The 21,624-nt window shown below is 39.9% G+C and overlaps 2 protein-coding genes across 2 annotated transcripts; one reads left to right on the forward strand and one right to left on the reverse strand.

Annotated features, from left to right (window-relative positions):
• Positions 1–5,714: 5,714 nt before the first annotated feature.
• On the forward strand, positions 5,715–9,590 carry snrpg (small nuclear ribonucleoprotein polypeptide G). Its single transcript, XM_046858677.1, has 4 exons — positions 5,715–5,887; positions 7,119–7,141; positions 8,636–8,760; positions 9,376–9,590. The coding sequence occupies exons 1-4, from the start codon at positions 5,856–5,858 to the stop codon at positions 9,493–9,495; spliced, it is 300 nt and encodes a 99-aa protein (XP_046714633.1). The 5' UTR covers positions 5,715–5,855; the 3' UTR covers positions 9,496–9,590.
• Positions 9,591–10,528: 938 nt separating this feature from the next.
• Positions 10,529–19,287, reverse strand: ppp2caa (protein phosphatase 2 catalytic subunit alpha a). Its single transcript, XM_046859762.1, has 7 exons — positions 18,891–19,287; positions 16,589–16,798; positions 15,982–16,155; positions 14,868–14,957; positions 13,166–13,327; positions 12,148–12,266; positions 10,529–11,306 (listed from the first exon to the last, which is right to left on the reverse strand). The coding sequence occupies exons 1-7, from the start codon at positions 18,990–18,992 to the stop codon at positions 11,234–11,236; spliced, it is 930 nt and encodes a 309-aa protein (XP_046715718.1). The 5' UTR covers positions 18,993–19,287; the 3' UTR covers positions 10,529–11,233.
• Between the last annotated feature and the right edge of the window lie 2,337 nt (positions 19,288–21,624).

Genomic DNA, 21,624 nt, shown 5'->3' on the forward strand with positions numbered 1-21,624 from the left:
GATTTCTGCCCCACTTACGTCCCTTCTGCGAGGCAAAGCCAAGACTCTCCCAGAGGCGCAAAGGGCATTCGAGGAGCTGCGCAAGAGGTTCTGTGCCACCCCGCTTCTACGTCATCCTGACCCCCAGCTCCCGTTTGTTGTCCTCTTCCAGCAGGCGGGGACCCCCCCTCGACTCCATCCCTGCGGCTATTTCTCTAAGAAGCTGTCCTCGGCCGAACAGAACTATGACATCGGGAACAGAGAACTCCTAGCCATCAAGCTGGCCCTGGAGGAGTGGAGGCACTGGCTAGAGGGAGCCGCGTATCCTCTCACAGTCATCTCGTGGACTGGGAGGGTTACAGCCCCGAGGAACGGTCGAGGGTGGCGCGATGGGACATACTGGATCCAGCGCTCCTGGAGGAGTTCCACGCCACTCATCCGCTTCGTCCTGCACCCCGGGGTCAGGGTCGTCCAGGCGCAGGGTCAGGCGTCGAGCCACCCTGGAGGGGTACTGTCAGGGATCCACCAGCCACACCCTCCCCAAACCCTCCAATCACTCCAAGCAGCTGGTCCACATCAGTCACCACACTATAAGAACCCTGTTTATCCACAAGCTCATTGTCCGTTCTACAGCTTAGGCTTACGAACATTCAGGACTACCCAAACTACTCAGTTTGGTTTCGCTTGGCATACAAGATTCTGTGTGTTATCTGTTCTCACTCTGCCACAGTTATTCTCTTGGTTCAGTTTACCCTAGTTGGGTGCTCTTTTTTTCCATGCTTTCTGCCTTGCCCTTTTGTTTTCTCATTAAAAGGCCGTCGTTGGTTTACAGTAAGTTCTTAGCGCCTGACAGATGTAAAGAAATAATCACTCAATGTAATATAGCGCTCTTTGTGCAGAACGCAGTCTCACGTGTAAAAAGTGGCAAATTGCAGAAAAAAATTCAATTGTAAAAACATTTTAAGAAATATGTCATTGCATGGTGCAGAATGAGGAATGCGGAACGCTTAGTTCAGGTTGTACTACTGTAATGTTTTACTGTTTGGATGTTCCTGTGAGCGCAGCAGGCAGTCCTGAACACAACCAAAAAATATCCATATCAATTCTATCCTGGGCAAAAGTAAAATTTTACATTCATCATAAAATACTACTAAGATATGATCATTTTTAATAAAAAGGGTACAGGGTCTTTGTTGGTTCCTAGAAAAATGCAGGCTATAGCAGATTCTGCATACAAAGTCCAACAGTTATGAAACAAACTTTCAGTTAGTGTTCTGGAGGTTTTCATCTTTGACCTGAAGATTATTTCTTTGAGTAAATACTTTAAAGAAAAGCTTCTCTCTTAAGTAAAATCACAGATCTTGAGGGTTTATAGGACTAAAGTAATTTGGTAAACTTTATGGATATTTGGTCGTCAATCCCACCTTCACTTTTGTTTAGGTGAAATGACTGGCCACATTATTTTCATGGGTGCCCTTATGCCTTATGTGTTAGTCCTGCATCATATCTAGACTTGGTAAAGCATGCTGTACACCACTTACATTTTATTTTTATTACAATGAGGCAATAGAATACCTAATAGTCTGTCTTCTAAAACACACCCACCCAGACTGTTAAAATTGGGAATCACATATCCAGTGCAATAACTGTAAAATCATGAATACAAAAATTTCACAATGCTTCTTCGTCCTCTTGCCATATTTTGTGTAAACAATGAACGCATCAATGTCCCAGATATTAAACCCTTTCCTACGAAACAAAAAATCTAACGTTTCTCGTATATTTTGGGATGATTGTTTAATTCTATTCCAAATTGTCATCCAAATATTTTTTTTTTCACTCCAGAACCAGGGTTTCTCTTTTCTACATCAGTTCCTTTACCACCCCATTATGAATGTGAGATCTTACGACCCCTGATATACGGGTTTGTACATCCAATTTTGTGGGAAATACGACCAGCAAGAAACTCATATTTCTAATCATCTCCTGATAAATGAACCTAAATAGAATCTGAATAGAGCTTATTGAAAAAGATTGTGCATCTAAACTAAAATCTATAAAGTCACAGAATGTATATTTCAGAGCAGGGCTTACAAAATTATAATCAAGGACTCCAATCAGTCAGCAAACCACCTCAAATCTTCATTCACATCATACCACAAGGATGAAAAACAGAAATAAAGAACATTTTGTTCTTCATTTAATTTCCCATTTTATTGTATTGCAGGAATAAAGGACTCGAGGATTATCATTGTAATAATCTTGCTTTGTCCAGCAAGCACAATAAAAGTAAAGCCATTTTCTACTTCTTCTTCATACCATATGTAGTCTGTACAAATGAATCAATGCCCCAAATATCAAACCCTTCCTAAACTGGAAATGAAAAATCGAACACTTCTTATATATTTTAGGATGATTGTTTTATTGTTTGTAGGATTGGAAAGGGGTGGAAAAGTTCCAAGAAATTACTGGAAACTTTCCATGGTAACTTCATCTGGGGATTTCTGGAACTATTTCAACTTGGAAATCACCAAGAATTTATTGGAATTTTAGAGAGTTTATGGAAATTAATTAGAAATTTGTGAAAAGTTACATAACCTGTATCATATAAACATATAAACAATTTTGTTTGGTCAGCGGACACATGCAAACTAAAACAGATTTTAAAAATTAAATGTTTTTGCAAATTCCCAGTTTATTCCCATTAATTTCAATGGAAATTTTCCAGTCTTGAAAATTCCTGGAATTTTTTTACCGTAATTGCATATCCAAATTTGTGATCATATGACCAGGTTACATATACAGGTTTTACATCCAAGTTTGTGAGAAATACCACTAGTTAATAAACTCGTATTTCTAAATCATCTCCTGATAAACTAATCAAATCTGAATAAAGCTTTTTACTGTTATTTGAGGAAGATGTCATTTTTTACACGGTCTCATTTTGATTGTGTATCTAAAGAAAACTCTATACATTCACAGAAAGTACCAATAAAAATTAAACCGCTGTTGAAAGAATATTGTCCAAATAATCGTCTTCTTCTTTCAGCTGCTCCCATTAGGGGGCGCCAAAGCGGATCATCCGTCTCCATACTACTCTGTTCTCTACATCTGCCTCTTTCAAACCAACTACCTGCATGTCTTCCCTCAACACATCCATAAACCTACCCCTTCGCCTTCCTCTTTTCCGCCATTCTGGTGGCTCCTGTCCTCATTCATGTCCTGCCGTACGCTTTCTCTAAAACCCCAAACACACAATGCAACTTCTTCTGACCTTCTCCATCAACATCCTCAAAGTAAATAATGCGTCTGTGGTGCTCTTCTCGGTATGAAACCATACTGTTGCTCACAGATGGTCACCTCTTCTCTTAGCCTGGCTTCCACTACTCTTCCCCATAACTTCATGATGTGACTGATCAACTTCATTCCCCTGTAGTTACTGCAGGTCTGCACATCTCCCTTATGCTTAAAGATCGGTACCAGCACACTCCTTCTCCATTCCTCAGGCATCCTCCCACCTTCCAGAATCTTGTTAAACAATCTGGGTAAAAACTCCACTGCCATCTCTCCTAAACATCTCCATGCTTCTACTGGTATGTCATCTGGTCCAACCGACTTTCCACTCTTTATCCTCTTAATCGCTGCTCTCACTCCTTACTAATCCTATCCACTTCCTGCTTCACCATCTTTTAACCATCCAACCTTCTCTTTCTCTCATTTCCCTCATTCATCAGCTGCTCAAAATACTTCCTCCATCTTCTCAACACACTCTCCTCACTAGTCATCACATTTCCATCTCCATCCTTAATGCTCTAACTTGCAGCACATCCTTCCCAGGTCGGTCCCTCTGCCTGGCCAATCGCTACAAATCCTTTTCTCCTTCCTTAGTGTCCAACCTCTCATACAGCTCCTCATATGCCTTTTCCTTGGCTTTCACCACATCCCTCTTCATCTGCTGCTGAATCTTCTTGTTCTCCCGCCTACATTTCATATCACTTTGTTGATCCCAGTTCTGTTTCTCCAACCTCTTTCTCCTTATGCTCTCCTGCACTTCCTCATTCCACCACCACGTCTCTTTGTGTTTCTTTCTATTTACAGATGTCACATCAAGTACCTTTCTAGCAGACTCCCTCATCACTCCTGCAGTAGTTGCTCAATCAACCCATCACCGAGCTCCTGTCTGACCTCTTCCCTGAACCTCACACTACACTCTTCCTCCTTCAGTTTCCACCATCTAATTCTTCTTTCAGTCCTCACTCTCCTCCTCTTCTTTTTCACCTCCAAAACCATCCTACAGATCACCATCCGATGCTGTCTAGCTACACTGTCCCCTGCCAACACCTTACAGTCTCCAATCTCCTTCAGGTTGCATCCATCTGTGTGCACCTTCCTCCACTCTTATATGTCACCCTATGATCCTCCTTCTTTTTAAAGTAAGTGTTCACCACTGCCATTTCCATTCTTTAGCAAAATCTACAGTTCCACATTCCTCTCCTTAAAACCATACCTACCATCACCTCCTCATCACCTCTGTTCCCTTCACCTACATGCCCATTAAAGTCTGCTCCAATCACCAATCTTTCATTTGTAGGTACACCATCTACCACTTCATCTAACTCACTCCAGAATATTTCCTTCTCCTCCATCTCACAGCCCACTGATGACATTTATCATCACCCCTTCAACTTCCATCTTCACCTTCATCACCCTATCAGAAACTCCAATGTTGTCTAATGAATGCTCAGGGTTTATAGGGAAGCTGAGGTTTTTAAGCACATTGTTTGCTTTGTTATATACTACCATGTATAAATACATCCATTCATTAGATCAATGCCAATTCGAACAATTCATCATCATCAATCGATAAGAAATAAAACCTATATTCTATAATACATAACAATTACCCCAGTGTACTGTAACAGAGGTTAGTACAGAAGGCTGTGTCCCAAATCAATGCCCGCTTGCTTCACAAGTGCACTCCTTAGGGTGTATATGTCACGGGTTTATGTTCTACGCTGTGCACTTATATGGGGAGTAAGAAGACATTTGGAATTCAACCATCGCCCTATAGGATACTAGAGCAGCTCAGCTGATGAGATTCGGTTTCACTTACCTCTGGCGTAAAACAAAAATCTCGACGGGTCCATTAATGTTTAATTTGTTCAAACCTATATGTTTGCACCTTGACAGCTAGGTAGAGATAGTGCTGCAGCCATTCCTCGTCTCTTATTAGTTTAGGAAGGAATGGCGTTTCGGCTCATTACCGCCACCACCAGGGCTGGAGGAAAAGGTGAACATTTTCTCAGTTGCTTTTGGAGCGTTTTCTCGAATCATCCTTAATATTTGCAAATATTAGTAACTGCATTTCTCATTAACAATCAAGCAGCACAACACATTGTTTTATTGTTTTGTTTTTGCAAAAGCCTGTACTTTTCTTAATATCTTAGTGCATATCTTAAAAGTAAGTATTTGCGTCAATGAAAATTTTTGTTACATAAAAAAGAACTAATGAAACAGACCAAAAGATGTGTAGGGGTGAGCTACTCATTCTGTTTTAATTTCTGATCAAGGGGAACGAGACAAACTAAATGACTCATAAAAGATTCATTCCTTTTGATTAGCGAGATTCAAAGAACCGATTCACTAAAATGATCCGATTCTCCCATCGCCTGCAGCGAGCCTTCTCCGTTTAAAGCCTGTTCTCCGCGCCGCCAGGTGTCGCTGCTGCACCGCGTCAGTCCTGCAGCTCCTTCACGCGAAGAGATTCACATTTCCGGCTTTGCGCGCGTGTTTCCCTTTTGTTTCCAGCCGCGAGACGCGTTTCTTACGATTCCTCAGTCCTCGGAAAAGAGAAATAATTTATAAAACAGATCACCATGAGTAAAGCGCATCCACCGGAGTTAAAGAAGTGAGTATGAGACCGAGAGCTTTATAGTGATGAGGATCTTATAGCTACACAAACATAAAGCTAATGAGGCTAATAACCGGCGCGGGTTATTAACAAGAATCACAAACTACTGATACTGACTACTAATTACTACTGATACTGACTATTAACTACTACTAATACTGACTACTACTAATATTGACTACTAACTACTACTGATACTGACTACTAACTACTACTAATACTGACTAATAACTACTACTAATACTGAGTACTAACTACTACTAATACTGAGTACTAACTACTACTAATACTGACTACTAACTACTACTAATACTGACTACTAACTACTACTAATACTGACTATTAACCACTACTGATACTGACTACTAACTACTACTAATACTGACTAATAACTACTACTGATACTGACTAATAACTACTACTAATACTGACTAATAACTACTACTAATACTGACTAATAACTACTACTAATACTGACTACTAACTACTACTAATACTGACTACTACTACTAATACTGACTAATAACTACTACTAATACTGACTAACCACTACTGATACTGACTATTAACCACTACTAATACTGACTACTAACTACTACTACTACTACTAATACTGACTAATAACTACTACTGATACTGACTGCTAACTACTACTAATACTAACTATTAACTACTACTAATACTACTGATACTGACTATTAACTACTACTGATACTGACTATTAACCACTACTAATACTGACTAATAACCACTACTAATACTGACTAATAACCACTACTAATACTGACTAATAACCACTACTAATACTGACTAATAACTACTACTGATACTGACTATTAACCACTACTGATACTGACTAATAACTACTACTAATACTGACTAATAACTACTACTAATACTGACTAATAACTACTACTGATTACTATTGCTACGTATCCTACTGGTACTAATTCTGATAACACTACTAGTACTGGTATTAATATCACAACTGTTACTATTATCTACTGTTACTGCTGCTGTTACTCACTGCTGCTGTTTAAGTAAATGAACATTTTAGAAAATCTGGAGATTTGTGTTAATTCCCCCTCTCTCTCTCTCTCTCTCTCTCTCTCTCTCTCTCATCCCCTATCTTTCTCTCTCTCTCTGTCTCTATCTCATTCTTTTCTTTATCTTTGTTTCCCCCTACCTTTTATTTCTCTCTCTTGCTCCCTCTTCCATCTCTCTGCAGGTTTATGGATAAGAAACTGTCACGTGAGTAGCTGTTTTAATATACTTTACTATAACAGTTTTTGTGTGTTCCTCTGTGTCACTCTGTCCCTCTTTACCCCCTGTGATGATCCAGACTGGTGTTTCAGTCCTCAGATCTCTTCATCTCTAATGAAAACAACCAGTGCTCATCCACACACACACACACACACACACACACGACTCATTTGATGGTTTATGAGGACGGATATCGTCTTTTATAACTTCTCTTGTCTGAAACCACTGATTGGATGTTTGCGCTGATTTTGGATGTTTCAATATAGGGTCAGTCTTTCTCCTTCCAGTTTGACCTGTGATGCGTTTCTCCATAGTGGAAAAACACAAATAAATAATTTTTGTAGTTAAATTGTGTGTGTGAGACTATTTGCTTGGAAGAATTTACAACCGACTTAGAAATGCTGGTGTTGGTGGTTATGTTACCGCTGATAATAAAGCAGAAGAAGAGCTGGAAGTCTTTTTGACTCGCATCTAGGTCAATAAACTACTGAGGAGGGTTGAACTCCAGAGCCTTGAAGATGGATTTGGACTGTAATTCTCATATACTGGTTGCTACAATGGTTTAAGGCTGCAATCACCATGAACAGTTTAACACTCGAATCTCCATCAGTAAATGGACATTCAGTGTCTCCCAGACGAGGATGGGTTCCCTTTAGAGTCAAGGTCCTCTCTTCTTCATTATCTTACGGAGTTTTTCCTACACTGTCTTCTCACCACTGTCTCGGTCATTAGGGAAAAACGAATAGGGACTAATTCTAACATTTATTTTTGTAATCTATTAATTTCTGTAACGCTGCTTTGGGACCCTAAAAGAAATGAGAGCAGAAATATTACTCTAAACTATTACAACCTAAGGTCTGTAGAAATTGGTCACTTTGCGTTCTGGCACCGCAAATAGAACCTGAATTACACTGCGGAGGTTATTGGGATACCGGATTTTTTCAGCTCGGATCGTTCCCACAAAGTTGGAAAAAATTGTATAAGATGTCATTTGGATCTTTTTTTTCCCCTCTTTACTTGAAGTGGGAGAGCCAAACCTGTTCCAGCATGACAGTGCCGCTCTGCACAAAGCCAGCTCCATGAAGATTTGATGTGCATGGGATGGAGTTGAAGATCTCCTGCTTTAGAGCTATAAACCCCAATGATACACTTTTGGGATGAATGTGAATGCAGACTGCACCCCAAACCTCCTCACCTCACCTGCTATCAGAACCTGACTTTACTACCACCCTTGTGGCTGAAAGAATCTCCACAACAATCTAGTGGAACATCATCGTCGAGTAGTGGAGCTTATTAAGAACAGCAGATGGCGACTAGACGTGGAATGGAGCGTTTAAAAAGCACACGGATCAATCTAGCGTTTTAATTTGATTTGATCAGCGGAATAAAATTAAAGAAAATCTGAAAACAAAAGGGTCAGATTAGCTGTGACTGTCAGATGTAGATCTCACGTCTCTCTCTTTCTCTCTCTCCCTTCTGTAGTGAAGCTGAACGGCGGTCGCCATGTCCAAGGCATCTTGCGGGGATTTGATCCCTTTATGAACCTGGTGGTGGATGACTGTGTTGAGGTGTCCACTGGTGGACAGCAGAACACCATCGGCATGGTGGTCAGTAATCTAATTTATTCATTTAGATTAAATATCTATCTATCTGTCTGTCTTTCTACCTACCTACTGACCAACTCTTCTGTCTATCCTTCTGTCTGTTCTTCTATCTATCCTTCTGTCTGTCTCTGTCCTTCTATCTATCTATCTGCCTATCCTTCTGTCTGTCCTTCTATCTATCTATCTAAACATCACCCTATCTATCTCTATCTATCTGTCCTTCTGTCTGTCTGCCCTTTTTTTTTTTTCTATCCTTCTTCAACAGAGACATCACTGGTGTTTGATTGCACTTGTTTTATCTTTCAAGAGTTATATAGTATCTATAATCATTGTGTGCTCTTGTGTAGTAGTATCTCATTAATAAGGCTCTGGGTTATTAACCAGAAGATTGAGATTTAAAGCTCCATGCTCCAGGCCCTTAACCCTTTCTGGCCCAGAGGCGCTGTATCATTGCTGACCCTGCATTCTGATCCCAGCTTCCTAACGCCGCTTGGACATGCAAAGAAAAAATTTCACTGTGTTGTGTTGTACATGTGAGAAATAAAGGCACTCGTTAGCCAGTTTTTTAAAAATTATCAAAACAATCTGGATTGATTTTACACTCTCTTTCACTTGCAGGTCATAAGAGGAAACAGTATTATCATGCTGGAGGCTCTAGAGAGTATGATGATGATGATGATGATGATAACGCCAATACCTACGTCTTTTCCACGTCTTATGTGCGAGTTTGTGTTATGAAAGAGGAATGAATACGTTACCTTTTTTTTTCTTTCTTTTTTTCTTCCATGTTTTGGAAAATTGTGACATTCAAATAAATACGGGATCATTTGTGATGATGTGTATGTTTTCTTTTTTATTATTATTATTATTATTATTTGATTCGAAGGGCCCAGACCCCAGACAGGCGGCCGAAGGGCCCAGACCCCAGACAGGCGGCCGAAGGGCCCAGACCCCAGACAGGCGGCCGAAGGGCCCAGACAGGCGGCCGAAGGGCCCAGACCCCAGACAGGCGGCCGAAGGGCCCAGACCCCAGACCATTAATTCAGGTCCCGTTGTTTTCACGTAATACTTGCTAACAATATGACTGCCAATCAAGTCTAAGTGGGTGGAGCCTATTTTCATTCATGATTTTTGCACTTGAATAATAAATTAGGTTAGATGGTGATCAGTGAAGGAGTGGTAGCTTAGTGGATAAGCTGTTGGACTTCTAATTGGTAGGTTGTGAGGTCAAATCCCAGCATCGCCCATAATCAAGGCCCTTACTATTTAACTTCAGTTGTATGAGTTTACTGAGGTTTTTTAATTAAAGATGTCTGCTAAATGTGAATCAGGGCTGCACTGTTATATGGTGGGTAGTAATTAATGAAAAACTGAGACACTATATGGGGAAAAAGTATTAAGACACGGTTCTTCACCAAAACCGTTGGAGGTCTTTGGATATTGGAACATGGATTTTTCCTATATTTAAACTGGGAAACCGAAACCTGTGCACAAAGCCAGTTCCATGAAGATCTGCTTTGCATGATCTCCACAAAATCTTGCAGAACACTTTCCCAGAAGAGTGGAGATCAGTAAAACAGGAAATTGAGACTAAATGGTCAGGTGTCCACCAAATTTCAGGTATATAGTGTCACTCTGATGGAAAATAAAATATCTATTGAAGATGTGGAAGTTCAGCCGTGTTTGGAAAAAAATTGTGTATAGAATGTTTAGGGTAAAAAAAAAAGACTTCACACACACACACACACACACTAGAAAACACTTGCAGAAATCAGGCAGAAAAACAGCTTTATCTCCTAATCTGGTATCTCAGGCGTTTAAAAACATGGTGTACATTTTTAAACTGAAAGAAAAGGAAAAAAGTGCTCGGTGATACGAAGGAGGCGGACGTGGGAACAGTGATGCAGTTACGAAACGAACAAACCTGCCTCGAAATAACCTATGCTGCCGTAACACTGAAAGATTGTACCACGGAAGAAAGTGCATTTTCAAAAAGTACTTCATATCATTTCGACAACGTTCGTTTCGACTTTCGCCGGATCGGGACGTACGCCGGATCGGCACGATACTACGCGTGGCGACGTTTTGATTATTATATTATTCATATCATCATTATACACCACAATGTCCAGCCAAAAGCTCCTATAGATCATGATCTAATGAAGAAAACTATTATTTCAGAACACTGATAGGAATCTGCATGGAGTTCACTGATATCAAGGAGAACCGAAGATTTATTGAATCACTGTAGATGTACGATGGCTAAAACTTGTGTGTTGTGTATGTCGTTGTGTATGTCAGTGTGTTCAACCCCCCCTCCCCACATTATGCTGATGGCACACATTTTGGTCCATGGAACGAATTGAGATGCGAGAATAATAGGTGGAGAAAATGAGGAGGTGATTATTGGTGAAAGACAGTTCGGTCTGCGATCGGGATAATGCTGAAGAAAAACGCGGAGGCAGGCACGGAGACGTTACAGGAAGTAGTCGGGGGTCCGGCGGGTCACGTGCGGTTCTCCTCTTCTCGGCGCCGGGTCGAACTGCAAACTGAAGGAGGAAAACGAAATGTTTGTTTTTTCGTCTTAGAAACGAATTTGTTCATCAAAACATCTTAAATGCAATAAAATACACCAAAAGTATTGGGACACCCTATGTGCTTCTTCCCCATACTGTTACCACAAAGACTACTTGCACAAATCCACCTCCATGAAGATATATTTTACATATGTTGGAGCGGAAGATCTCCATCCCATAAACCCTAATTATCACCTACAACACTACCTGAAATACCCAACACCCTTGTGGATTAAAGAATCTCCATAAAATCTAGTGGAACCTCTACCCAGAAGAGTGGAGGTTATAATAAGACCAAATGGAGAATTTGATTTTCAAAAAAAAGAGCTTATGGTTGGGTGTCCACAAACTTTTGACCTCATAGCCTAAAACCTGAAAAAGAGACTGGTCATCTGAAGCTACGCCGTGTTTCCTCGTCGCATGCGTGCGAACGCTGGAGACCGGGAACTCGTAACGAGAATGCCTGATTTGTCCTTTCTTACCGAAACAGTGTACATTGTAACAATGGCGCACATCCGGTCGCTGGCCGTGTTTGTAACGGGTCTCGGTAGAAATTTTACCTGGAAGTCCAGTGTAATTGCACCCTGAAAACGCACGCTTTAAGAGGTGGACTCATGAGAACGAGTCTTGCTCGAGTCTTGCTCGAATAAAAGGAGGCGACCGGATTTGCGCCATAATACGAAATACAATCTAAAGATCGGCATATTCACACTCATATCGAAAATTGTCGCACCTAATGGTCAGGTAATAAGAAGAATAAAAAAAAAGGAAAGAATATCCAGGACTACAGGAGTTTCTCCTGCTTTACACCTACAATGAATACTTGAGCGTGTCGTCGAGCTCCATGATGGCCGCCTGGTTGCCGCAGCGGTAGCAGTAATTGGGAGCGCTGAAGATGGTGACGACGTTCCGCTCGTGACACCAGTTGTAGCCCTGCGAGAGGAGGTTTGAAACATCAGGCTGAAGTCAGATGTCCACATTATGATATAATTCATGACCTCTAAAGTCACAGGGGAAGAAAAAACTCAACAAAGGTATTGGTTACCATAAACTTCTGACCTTAGGAATCAATACATGGATTTTTTCCCCCTTTATTTCTTCCCTCCTTGTTTGAGTACAATGTGATTTGAATCCATCAGGGCTTAAATACACTATATATATCCAGAAGTTGTTGAAAAACCCTTTCCAGATTTATTCCGTTCAGAATCAAATACACTCTTTGTTAGATTTTAGGTTGTGGATTATTGATCGCTACAAAAGCATTAATAAGTTCAGGAATTCAGGTTGGATAAGGAGATCTGGGGTACATCTGGTGTTCCCAGTGAATGTGGTCAGGGTCCTCTTAGTGCTGATGAAGGGGCATATAAAGAGATGTTTTGCACACAAAGGAAGTGGGAGCTCAGTGCTTAAGGCTCAGGAGGTCGGGTGCATCACCAAACCACCACTTGGGGGCACTGTATGATGTCTGACCCTGCGCTCTGACCTTCTTCCTGTAATGTCTAAATGACAAGTAAAAATCTTCTGTCTGTCTTTTCCATTCTTTCAGATAAAAGAACCACATACGTGTGCGATGGTATGGGGTGCACAAACTTTTGGCTGCCTAGTAAAACCTTCCCTGTTTGAGCTTTTAATAATTAGGTTAAACTGCCTTTATGCAAGTCTTCTCATGTGACTGTGTCAATGTTGCATTGAATTATCGAACAATAAACTTGTGTGTGTGTGTGTGTGTGTGTGTGTGTGTGTGAGAGCGCTGGAAGTGTGTCTAGCTTCTTAAGTGCTTTCCTGAGCGTGTTTTTCAGTCATGAGCGCAGTTTGGTTCTGCTCTGAGTTACCTCCATGACCAGCTGGTGAGCTCTGGACACCAGGGTGAGAGAGTTGGCGTGATTGAAGGTTTCTGAGATGTCCTGGCCGAACGTGTAGCCGGCTCCTCTGGGCGAGATCCCCCAGCCACCGCGGTCGTCGGGATCCGACCACAACAGGTCGCACATGGGGCCCTGTCGAATCAGGACAACGATCACATCACCGGTAAAAAACAAACGCTCGGACTCGTCGCTATGACGACACTTACAGCCCGAACATCGTACAAAACACACTTCACTACTACATGCTAGAACAGGGGTCTTCCACTTTTTTCCAGATCCTTAGGCGATAGAGACAATGGGACCTCCCCCCCGGTAGAAAATGTGTCACACATAAACACTGATATTAATAGAAACCAATCATATTACACCAGTGATATTATGTTAAGACAATTAGAACCATGTTGTTGTTGTACAGGCACCACTGTCTGTATATTTTCATATATTTTCATATCTTTCAAAAAGATTTATGCCTCATAACAGATATATTTTGCAATTGAAAATCTAAATTTATCAAGTTGTTCATTTTTCTTTTACATTCAGGTGGACTATTATACATTTACATGAACTTTTATTTTTATTTTATTAGAACTTTAATGTAATTTATATATATATATATATATATTATTTTTTTTTTTTTTTTTTAATCTTTGATGTTTTTACCCATGTCTTTTTTTTTTTTTTTTTTACAAAATCTTTTTGGTGATTTATGATTAATTAGCGGACCCCCTGCAGTACCGCCGCAAACCCCTAGGGGCTGTGGATCCCCGGTTGAAGGCCCATGGGTTAGAGCAGCGGTCCCCAACCTTTGTTGCGCCACGGACCGGCCTTTAAGGTGTGGCGGATAAATAGAACAAAATAAAAAGATACGATCGGCATAAACACTGGTATTTTCTCAATATAATAATAAACTAAACTACAACAATAAATAAAAATTACCAAAATAAAACATCGTTTAGAATTAGATAATAAATATAATTTAAATAGGTTGTTAGTGTCTGGCCTTAATCAAACCCTGAATGCATTTTTGTTTCAAGCGAAGTATCTTGCACTTCTTCACCGCTGAAAAATAAAGTCTGTTTGTGATACAATCCGCCGACGACAGAAAGCTGATTGATTGTTGCGTTTGGTCTGATTTGAAGTCGTAATACAGCGAATTATATTTGATGTAGTGGAAGAAAGAACTACAACATCAGAACTAGCAAACAAAAGCATTCTGAAATGCTGTGCGTTTAAAATTATATAACATCAAGTAACAGCGAATTTAATACAGATTTTTAAATTGTAGCCCTTTTTTTTTTACGTTTTAAGTCTCCGCACTCAACTAAAAATAACTACATCTAGATGTTTTTACTACGGGTGTACAGTCTGTTCCTCTGAATGCCTGTTTGGGAGACTGCCCTTGAACTCGTTGCTATGACAACACTTCACAAAATTATGGATAGGAGTTATATTCAGAATAAAAAAGACGACATCTATGTTTGTACTATACACTGCTATGCTGTTATGCTTGTTTGTTTTTTTTAGATAATTGAGCAGGTAGAGGCTCACTTCAGGAACGGCTCTAATTATAGAGAAGACGCTCTGGATCATATAAGAACATCTGTACTTGTAACATGATGTTAGAACTATAATGGGTGCTATGATGAGTGGAGAAACCGGCTAAGAATCAGACCTCATGTGGGACTTCCTGGATGCGGTCCAGAGCTCGAATGTGGTCCAGCGTATCGATGGACGGAGAGAGTCCTCCATGGAGACAGAAAATCTAGAAATAAAAACAGAGTTGTGATTATAAAACAGCAGCAATCCATGGATATATATATATATATATATATATATATATATATATATATATATATATATATATTTACATTATATATATATATATATATATATATATATATATATATATATATATATATATATATATATATATATATAAAGCTCAAATTTGTAGTACTTCCAGATTTTTTTTAAATATCTATTCTGCATACACTGATTTTCAGCATCAGAAATGGTCTCGTATATTAGTGTCACCATTCTAGATATATCTATTGGGTTTTTCATGGAGATTTTTCATGTACCTTTTTTTTATTAGAGTACTTTTTAAATTATTTTGGTAGAACGAAACACTGACCTGTTTCACACCGAGTTCTCATACATCGATACTTATTGCAATCGAGAATTTTTTGTGGAAACTAAATAGATATGACGCAAGGATAATACATCGAAACACAGAGGTAAGAAGATGGATCAGATCAGTGGATCTTCTCAGAGTGTGTTTAGCGCCGCTCTAGTGGAGAATAAAGACATGACAGGTGGGGGCGTAATGAACAGCAGGATTTATATTTATATATATATGAGGTCATTAAAGCAAGTAAATTAAAACGTTGATGCTATTTGATGTTATTGATTTACTACTTGCTGTTTGAATAATTTAGAATTTTTAAAAACGTAAAGTATTTCATTACCATAAATTGGGGTGATTGAGGGCAGGTGGGGCTTAAAAATAGAACCCCCTCTAAAGTGGGGAATGGCAGAATAACCACTGGACTAGATTTATCTTACATTTACGACACTTGTATTTTTCACATTATAGTTTTCAATATTTTTCTTCTTTCCAAAATGTATAAACTGACTTTAATTTTGTCTCACACCCTCTCACACTCCTTTCTTCATGCCTACCTGACACTCCTGATTACGTTTCACACGATCGTATGATCACGGTCGTGTATTGGCTTTTTTTTTTTTTTTTTTTACCCCGTGTGCTGGAGATTTGATCCCGTTACCTGTGTGTCCACCAGAGCAGTGAGTGGAAGGTAGTCGAAAAGGTCGGTGAAATATTTCCAAACGTTCGCGTTGCCGTATTTCCTCAGGCACTCGTCGTAGAAGCCGTACACCTGCGTGATCTGTCTGCTCTCGTGGTTCCCTCGGAGGATGGTGATTCGCTCTCGGTAGCGAACCTGTGGGAGTTAAAGACACAGAGATGAATTAGTGCGATCGGATTCCATCTTATTAAAGGCACTGAAATACACTGTTTTCGAAGACAGAAAAAGACGGTGTATGTGAACTACATGCTTCTGATATTAATAGTAAAGCTGTTGGTGTGAACACCTGGTGCTGTTTTTCGTTAGGTTTTTCATTTCGACGTTTTCTTCTCGGTGCGTTACTATGGTTACAGTTGTGTATAAACAGCAAATTTGTTCATTCATTCATACAACGCTGATCCAACATAGAAACTACCTGTGGAACAAAGTTCGACACTCACACCTTTCTTCCAGCCAATCACAAGCCAGTATTTAAACACCCACGGTATATGTTATAATAAAACAGTACAGATGAGACACTTCTTTATTATAATCAGGAGATATATATATCATGGTGGCCGATCTTTACCTTTAAACACACCAGCAGTGTGACAGTCTCTACAGAGTAATAGCCTCGGTCCACGTAGTCGCCCATGAACAGATAGTTGGTGTCTGGCGATTTTCCACCGATCTTGAAGAGCTCCATGAGGTCGTGGAATTGCCCGTGGACATCTCCGCACACCGTGACCGGACAACGCACCTCCTGAACATTGGACTCCTTGGATAAAATCTCTTTAGCCTGGAGGAAACCAGACAAATAAAGTTGGTTGGTTAGTTTATCGTCCACAGAGTGAAAATTTGCCTTTGGCTTCACGAAACGATACAAATGGAAGCATCAGTCAACAACCTTAAAATCATCCCCAAGATACATAAAGAAACAGCATGAAGCCTACATCAGAAAATGGCCACAGATACATACATACATACATACACACATACATACATACATACACACACACATACATACATACACACACACATACATACATACATACATACGCAAACATATATATAAGAATGTATGTATGTATGTATGTATGTATGTATGTATGTGTGTGTATGTGTGTGTATGTGTGTATGTGTGTATGTATCTGTGGCCATTTTCTGTGGCCATTTGTATCGCGATGCATTGTTTTGAACCTATTGACCTATTGGTTAAAAAAAATAATATTAAGATTTATATATAATTATTTATAGATAATAAAATTAATTAATTAAAATGTGGCCAATATATGTCGATTGAGAGTCTCACAGAATACAGATTAACATGGCAGAGGTAGAGCTGTAACTTCCTGCAGACACAACAGGGGGAAAAAGTCTGGGTTTTTTTTCTTTTTACGCTACAAATGTGTACGTTGTGAACGTTTCAGTACCATGAAGATCTTTTCAATTGTTCTTCACATGACCAGTCTAAAGATGAACAAAGTTGGTGTGAAGGTTAAACTCAAGAACCATGAAGATTTGGAGTGTAATTACTCTAAAAACATTCTGCAACAATGGCTTAGGATCATCTACAATCACCATGAACAGTTTTACACTTGAGGCTCTGTTAGTGAGCAGCTGATCACCTCAACAATGATACAACATATATAATGAATGGAGCTTCTGTGGCACCCAGATGAGGATGGGTTCTCTATGGAGTCTAGTTCCTCTTTCTCATACCATCTCAGGAAGTTTTTCCTATAAATGTAAAGCTATATTGGTAATTGATTTATCTCTGTAAAGCAGCTTTGGGGCAATGTTAATAGTGCTGAATAAATAAATTGGAGTTGAATTGAATTGAATACAGTATTCGTTTTTTCTGGCTGTACACACACACACACACACACACACACACATCAAAGATTCAAGGTCAACAGGATTCGACGTTCGGAAAATCAAAAACGTGAGCTTGATTCTCAAATAGACATTATAGGTGCGCTCCAGTTTTCATTTAATGGAAATTATCTGACAAAACGTCTACAAACCCTGACGTCACACCCAAAGACGGGCCACTATATTGACTGGTGGATGCAACTATAAGATTGGTACGTGCTTCTTTCTGAACATCCCATTCCGCATGTATTCTCCATTTGCTCTTATAATGAGCTCCACTCTTCTGGGAAGATGTTCCACTAGATTTTTGTGCATCATATATACATGGGCATGGCTTTGTATGAAGGCTAATCGTCATGCTGGAACAAGGTTTGGGTCTCCTAGTCGAGGTGAAGTGAAAACGTTCATGCTCCAGCATCCTTTATACAACCGTGTGGCTTGAAGAGTTTGATTTTTGATGAGGAACCACCACATATGACCTGTCCGAATACTTTTGAGCCAAACAGTGCGTTTCTTTGACTGAATGAAAGGGGGGGTGTAAACTTTTGCGCGCGCTTTGCTTTGATAACCGGGAGAAAAAAATCTATATCTAGTCACTTTAAACGTTGATGCTTAAAAATATATGTAGAAAATGAATAAAATGTATGTTTTTCTCGTTCTTTTTGAACGTCGTCTGCCCGACAACGGGCGCCATCATGGCGGTCACACCCCGGGGGCGAGCTCCGGTTGCTAGCTGCAGTGCACTCGAATACAGCCAATCAGTGCCGAGTGAAATTGGCCCGCCAGCCAATGAGAACTCGTCTTGGGCAGGACTGACAGCCAATAAAAATAGAACTCGCCGCCATCTTGGAGAAGGAGGAGGGGTGGGGGTGTGGAGGAACTGTAGCTATAGTAACTCGGATTTAATTTTATACCGCATACAATTTATATAGAATATATTTAAAATAAAGTGTGCGTTCAATGGCGCTGGGTGTGACGGACGGTTTACAAGTTAGCGTCCAAAAATAAATACTTACTTTCTCGCATAAGAATTTAACCTGATTCTCCGAGAGCTGCTTGCACTCGTTCAGCTGCTCGATCCATTGATCCAGTTCTTTCGTAAACACCTTCTCGTCCATTTTTCACCAAATAAAATCGAAAAATAAATCGTTAATATAGGAAGAAATACACGATGGTGTATATATGATGGTCTAATGTAGGGCTCGTGTCATCCGGGTCCTTCTCCGGTTAAAAAAAAAAAAACACTGGTTTCTATATATTTATTGCGACGAATCAGGTCGATTTGGAGATATTTTCGGGATTATCCCAGCATACTGAGAATGATTATTATTTTAGTTAAAACCTAAACGTAAGGAAGAAATAAAAAAGAGAAAAACAGACGCCGATTATTCCGATGCGGTTTGCACCCGCGCAGGAAGCGAAGAGGAAGCCGAGCAGCGTTCAAGTGACAAAGCGCGTTGCATCACGTTGTGCAGTGTTACTCTCCTCCTGACGTGCGATGTTGGGATTCAATGCTTTACTGCCAACCAGTGCTGGTTTAACCCTCTGTTTTAACGTGGCACGACATTTATCACAGTTAATTTTATTCCAGAAATGTCAAAAGTACGACACTAAGATGTGTATCAGCTTCTTCATTTGGTTTAGCTTTACAGAAAATAATAATTATAGAGCAAACATTTAAGTGAATTATGTGTATTTATCCCAAGGAAAAAAACTTCCTTCGATGGTATCATGAAGAAACCTTGAGAGGAACCAGACTCAAAATTGGAACCCGTCCTCATGTTGGTGAAGCCCAGAGTGATATTATAAATCATTAAAACATTACAAACACTGAAGAGTGAGAAACATGAGCACTGGAGTGTGTGATTATGAATAATATCCTTTTCACAGTTTTGAGGGTTGTGGAACCAGGAGCTCCTGAGCAACTCATAAATTAGATCAATATCTGAGATCATTATAGGTTCAACACCAACTCCTCCATGCCCAAGCTGTTAAACGATGGAGAAACAGCACATGTATCAAAAAAATTGTTTGTATTGATTGAGGATGTTTATCCTCAAAGTCCGATGTTTCAAAATCTACATGAAGTGGGATCCAAGTGGCACTGGTACATCTCTAGATGGCTTGGGATCCTCGCAGGGTCGGCATCTTCTCTTCGAAGGTCAGAAATGTCCAAAGAGAATAAAGCACCGAAGAACGATGATTTCACCTAAAAGTTCAATGATTCCCCCTAACCAAATCCATGTCCTGTTAGGACCAGTATCACAGATTATTAAGACTGATACCGATTTTTGAAAAAACAAGAGGAACATACGCTGACATTCCCCCCTTTTGAGCCTGTTTCTCTTGGGACCCTTTCATTTCTTGTGCTTTTGAAAATATTCTCTGTTCGCTTTATGGCCTCATTAATAGGTTGATTGTGGGTATCGTGGTGGTTCGATCCCAAGTTCAGGACTGTGAACTTCACATGTTCTTGCTGTGTTCTTCTTGCAGGTCCCATCCAGATTGTCCGGTTTTCTCTGTTCTCCTAAAAACCTCCCAGTAGAGAGGTTGTGCCATATTGCCCATATGTGTGTGTTTGTGTGCCATCCAGAGTATATTCCTGCCTCATAATTAGATTTTCTGGAATAATATTCATGACACTAAAAGCCACTTGACTGTACCCAGATCAAGGTTATAAACCATTTCCTGAATACGAATAAAAAAAGTGAAAATCATTTTGATAGCTGCAGATATGGAAATGTAGGAAATGACAGCACCAAAACATTGTGCACTCATTGACAAAAGTTTGTGGACATCTTACCATAAGATTGCTATGTGCTTTTTGAACATCCCATACCACATTTAGTTCCATTTGCCATTACAACAATTTCTGCTCTTCAGATGTTCCACTAGATTCTGAAGTGTGCTTGTGGAGATTCAGCCAGAAGAACGTCCACTCGAATCCATGTAAAGAGACAATGTCATTCTGGAGCAGATTTGGGTCTTCTAGTTCAGCTACCACATCTAAAGATGTCCTATACAATTGTGTACCTCCAAATTTGCAGTTTGGGGAAGAAGAACCATATCCTGTGGGAAAAGTCAGACAAAGTCTAAATACAATAAATAAGTCTTTAACTTCAAATAACTTAAATGTACCTTTCAATGCCAGTGAGATACTTCGTAGTACATAATAATTTTTACATAGGAGCAGGTATTGTGCCTTTACGTTTATCGATTTCTATGTTAAAGCTACAAAAAGAGTATTGCTGTGGCAAAGTACAATACAATTAAAGGTTTTTGTGTAGTATGTCTAATTCTTTGTTTCAGTGTGTGTTTGTGTTTCTTTGTGTCTGAGATGGCGGTGATGTTTGAAGGCATTTGGAGTTTGTATTTCTTGTGTGTATCTTGCCTTGACATATTCAACCATTCAATTTTCTATGAGATACAAACTGTGCTGTGTGGGAATTCTATATTTATGTTCAACTCTACTGCAAAACCTGTCAAATGCGGATTTGTGTATAATAGTATTTATTTATTTTTGCAGTAAAACATCACAACATCATCGAGTGCCGTGTCGCAGTGTTTATTAGGGCAGTGGATCTAATTGACAATACTTCAGCACAGCATTGTTGAAGGCACCCCTGCTGCTGTGAGAGGAGGCGTTTCCGAACAGGAGGGTGGAGGACATGATGTGAAGAGGAGATGATGCTGCTGCTGATGTCTGATGATTTAATAGACCATGAAACGAATCTCAGCAGATTAAGCACC

This window comes from Silurus meridionalis, chromosome 10, assembly GCF_014805685.1.
Source record: "Silurus meridionalis isolate SWU-2019-XX chromosome 10, ASM1480568v1, whole genome shotgun sequence".
In the NCBI taxonomy this organism is placed as follows: Eukaryota; Metazoa; Chordata; class Actinopteri; order Siluriformes; family Siluridae; genus Silurus; species Silurus meridionalis.

Bases quoted from the DNA above. Each gene is read 5' to 3' on its own strand.
- snrpg (XM_046858677.1), top strand. From the start codon at position 5,856: ATGAGTAAAGCGCATCCACCGGAGTTAAAGAA. The intron at 7,142-8,635 runs GTGAGTAGCTGT...TCCCTTCTGTAG, and splicing joins TATGGATAAGAAACTGTCAC to TGAAGCTGAACGGCGGTCGC. The intron at 8,761-9,375 runs GTCAGTAATCTA...TTTCACTTGCAG, and splicing joins AGAACACCATCGGCATGGTG to GTCATAAGAGGAAACAGTAT.
- ppp2caa (XM_046859762.1), bottom strand. From the start codon at position 18,992: ATGGACGAGAAGGTGTTTACGAAAGAACTGGATCAATGGATCGAGCAG. The intron at 14,958-15,981 runs GTAACGGGATCA...TTTTATTTCTAG, and splicing joins CTGCTCTGGTGGACACACAG to ATTTTCTGTCTCCATGGAGG. The intron at 12,267-13,165 runs GTAACTCAGAGC...CTCCTCTCGCAG, and splicing joins CTCACCAGCTGGTCATGGAG to GGCTACAACTGGTGTCACGA.